General features: G+C 40.4%; 1 protein-coding gene across 1 annotated transcript; it reads left to right on the top strand.

Moving 5' to 3' along the window:
* Positions 1-239: 239 nt before the first annotated feature.
* Positions 240-849, top strand: SARC_14960 (hypothetical protein; the record flags this gene model as incomplete). Its single annotated transcript, XM_014290909.1, has 1 exon — positions 240-849. A coding segment is annotated over exon 1 (520 nt), but the record flags the coding sequence as incomplete, so codon positions are not given.
* Positions 850-1,163: the final 314 nt, after the last annotated feature.

Raw genomic sequence — 1,163 nt, forward strand, 5'->3', positions numbered from 1 at the left:
GTGTTCCCACATAATACTCGGCAACTTGTATATATGTATAAGTATACTGCTGATGAATATGTGAAAGTCTGGACAAGGAGGATAAAAGCACTATCTATAGAAGCACCCTTTTCCAAGTCTCAATATTTATAAACCATCACACCGGCGAGAAGGGATTTTCACTCTCTCCGGAAATTCACACACTTTCCTATATAGCAAGTATCTCTGGATTATATGAGAGCTATCTCGAGATTGTACAAGGACTATATCAAGAATATATGTAAATAATCTCAAGATAAACATCATTATCCGTGAATTGCATCAACCCTCCAGTATTAAAGCCTCTCAAGATGAAGCAAAGCTCATTACGCACTGCGTTTGTTCCACGGAAGCGGGCATCGAACGATCCCAGGGCATCTGTTCACGTCGCTACTAAGCGGTTGGTAGATACAAGTGCAAATAAGACAAGTAGTTTGGCCCAAATAGATATAGATATAGACGCAAATCAGACAAATATACAATTGCCGGCAGATATAAACGAAGACACGAGCTTAGAGATAGGAACGTGTAGGAAGAGAACGGATGTCAATGGAGGTGGAGTAGGAGTGGATGGTGATGATGTGCGACCACGTATGGGCGAAGCTAGTACAGGACTAGAAATGGAGGCAGATGGGAGTGTTGCTAGGGAGAGGTTGGAGACGACGGGGTCAGAGCCGGGTATAGGTCGGCGTGTTCCACCGGAAATGTCCACTAAAACGAAACGAAGGAAAGCTAAAAGTAAAGGAGACGGCACACTGAAAGCGTGGCTATCCTCTGCTTCAGTAAGCAGTGCGGGGGTGCCGAAGAAAAGAACCACTACTGACTCCTTGGGTATGTACAGATTTCACCTATAACTGCTTGCTATCTTTGTGCGCAAGCGAATATATATATATATATAATGTATGTATGTATGTATGTATGTATGTAGGTATGTGTGTAGGTATGTGTGTGTGTGTGTGTGTACATGTATACATTTGCATATACATATATATATATATATATGTGTGTGTGTGTGTGTGTGTGTGTGTTTGTATACATATATTTATATATTCCAACTTATATATATATATATATGTGTGTGTGTGTGTGTGTATATATATAGTGGGTGTGTGTGTGTGTATCTACTATTAGTATAGTAGAATATG

The sequence above is a fragment of the Sphaeroforma arctica genome (assembly GCF_001186125.1).
Source record: "Sphaeroforma arctica JP610 unplaced genomic scaffold supercont1.5376, whole genome shotgun sequence".
Classification (NCBI taxonomy): domain Eukaryota; class Ichthyosporea; order Ichthyophonida; genus Sphaeroforma; species Sphaeroforma arctica.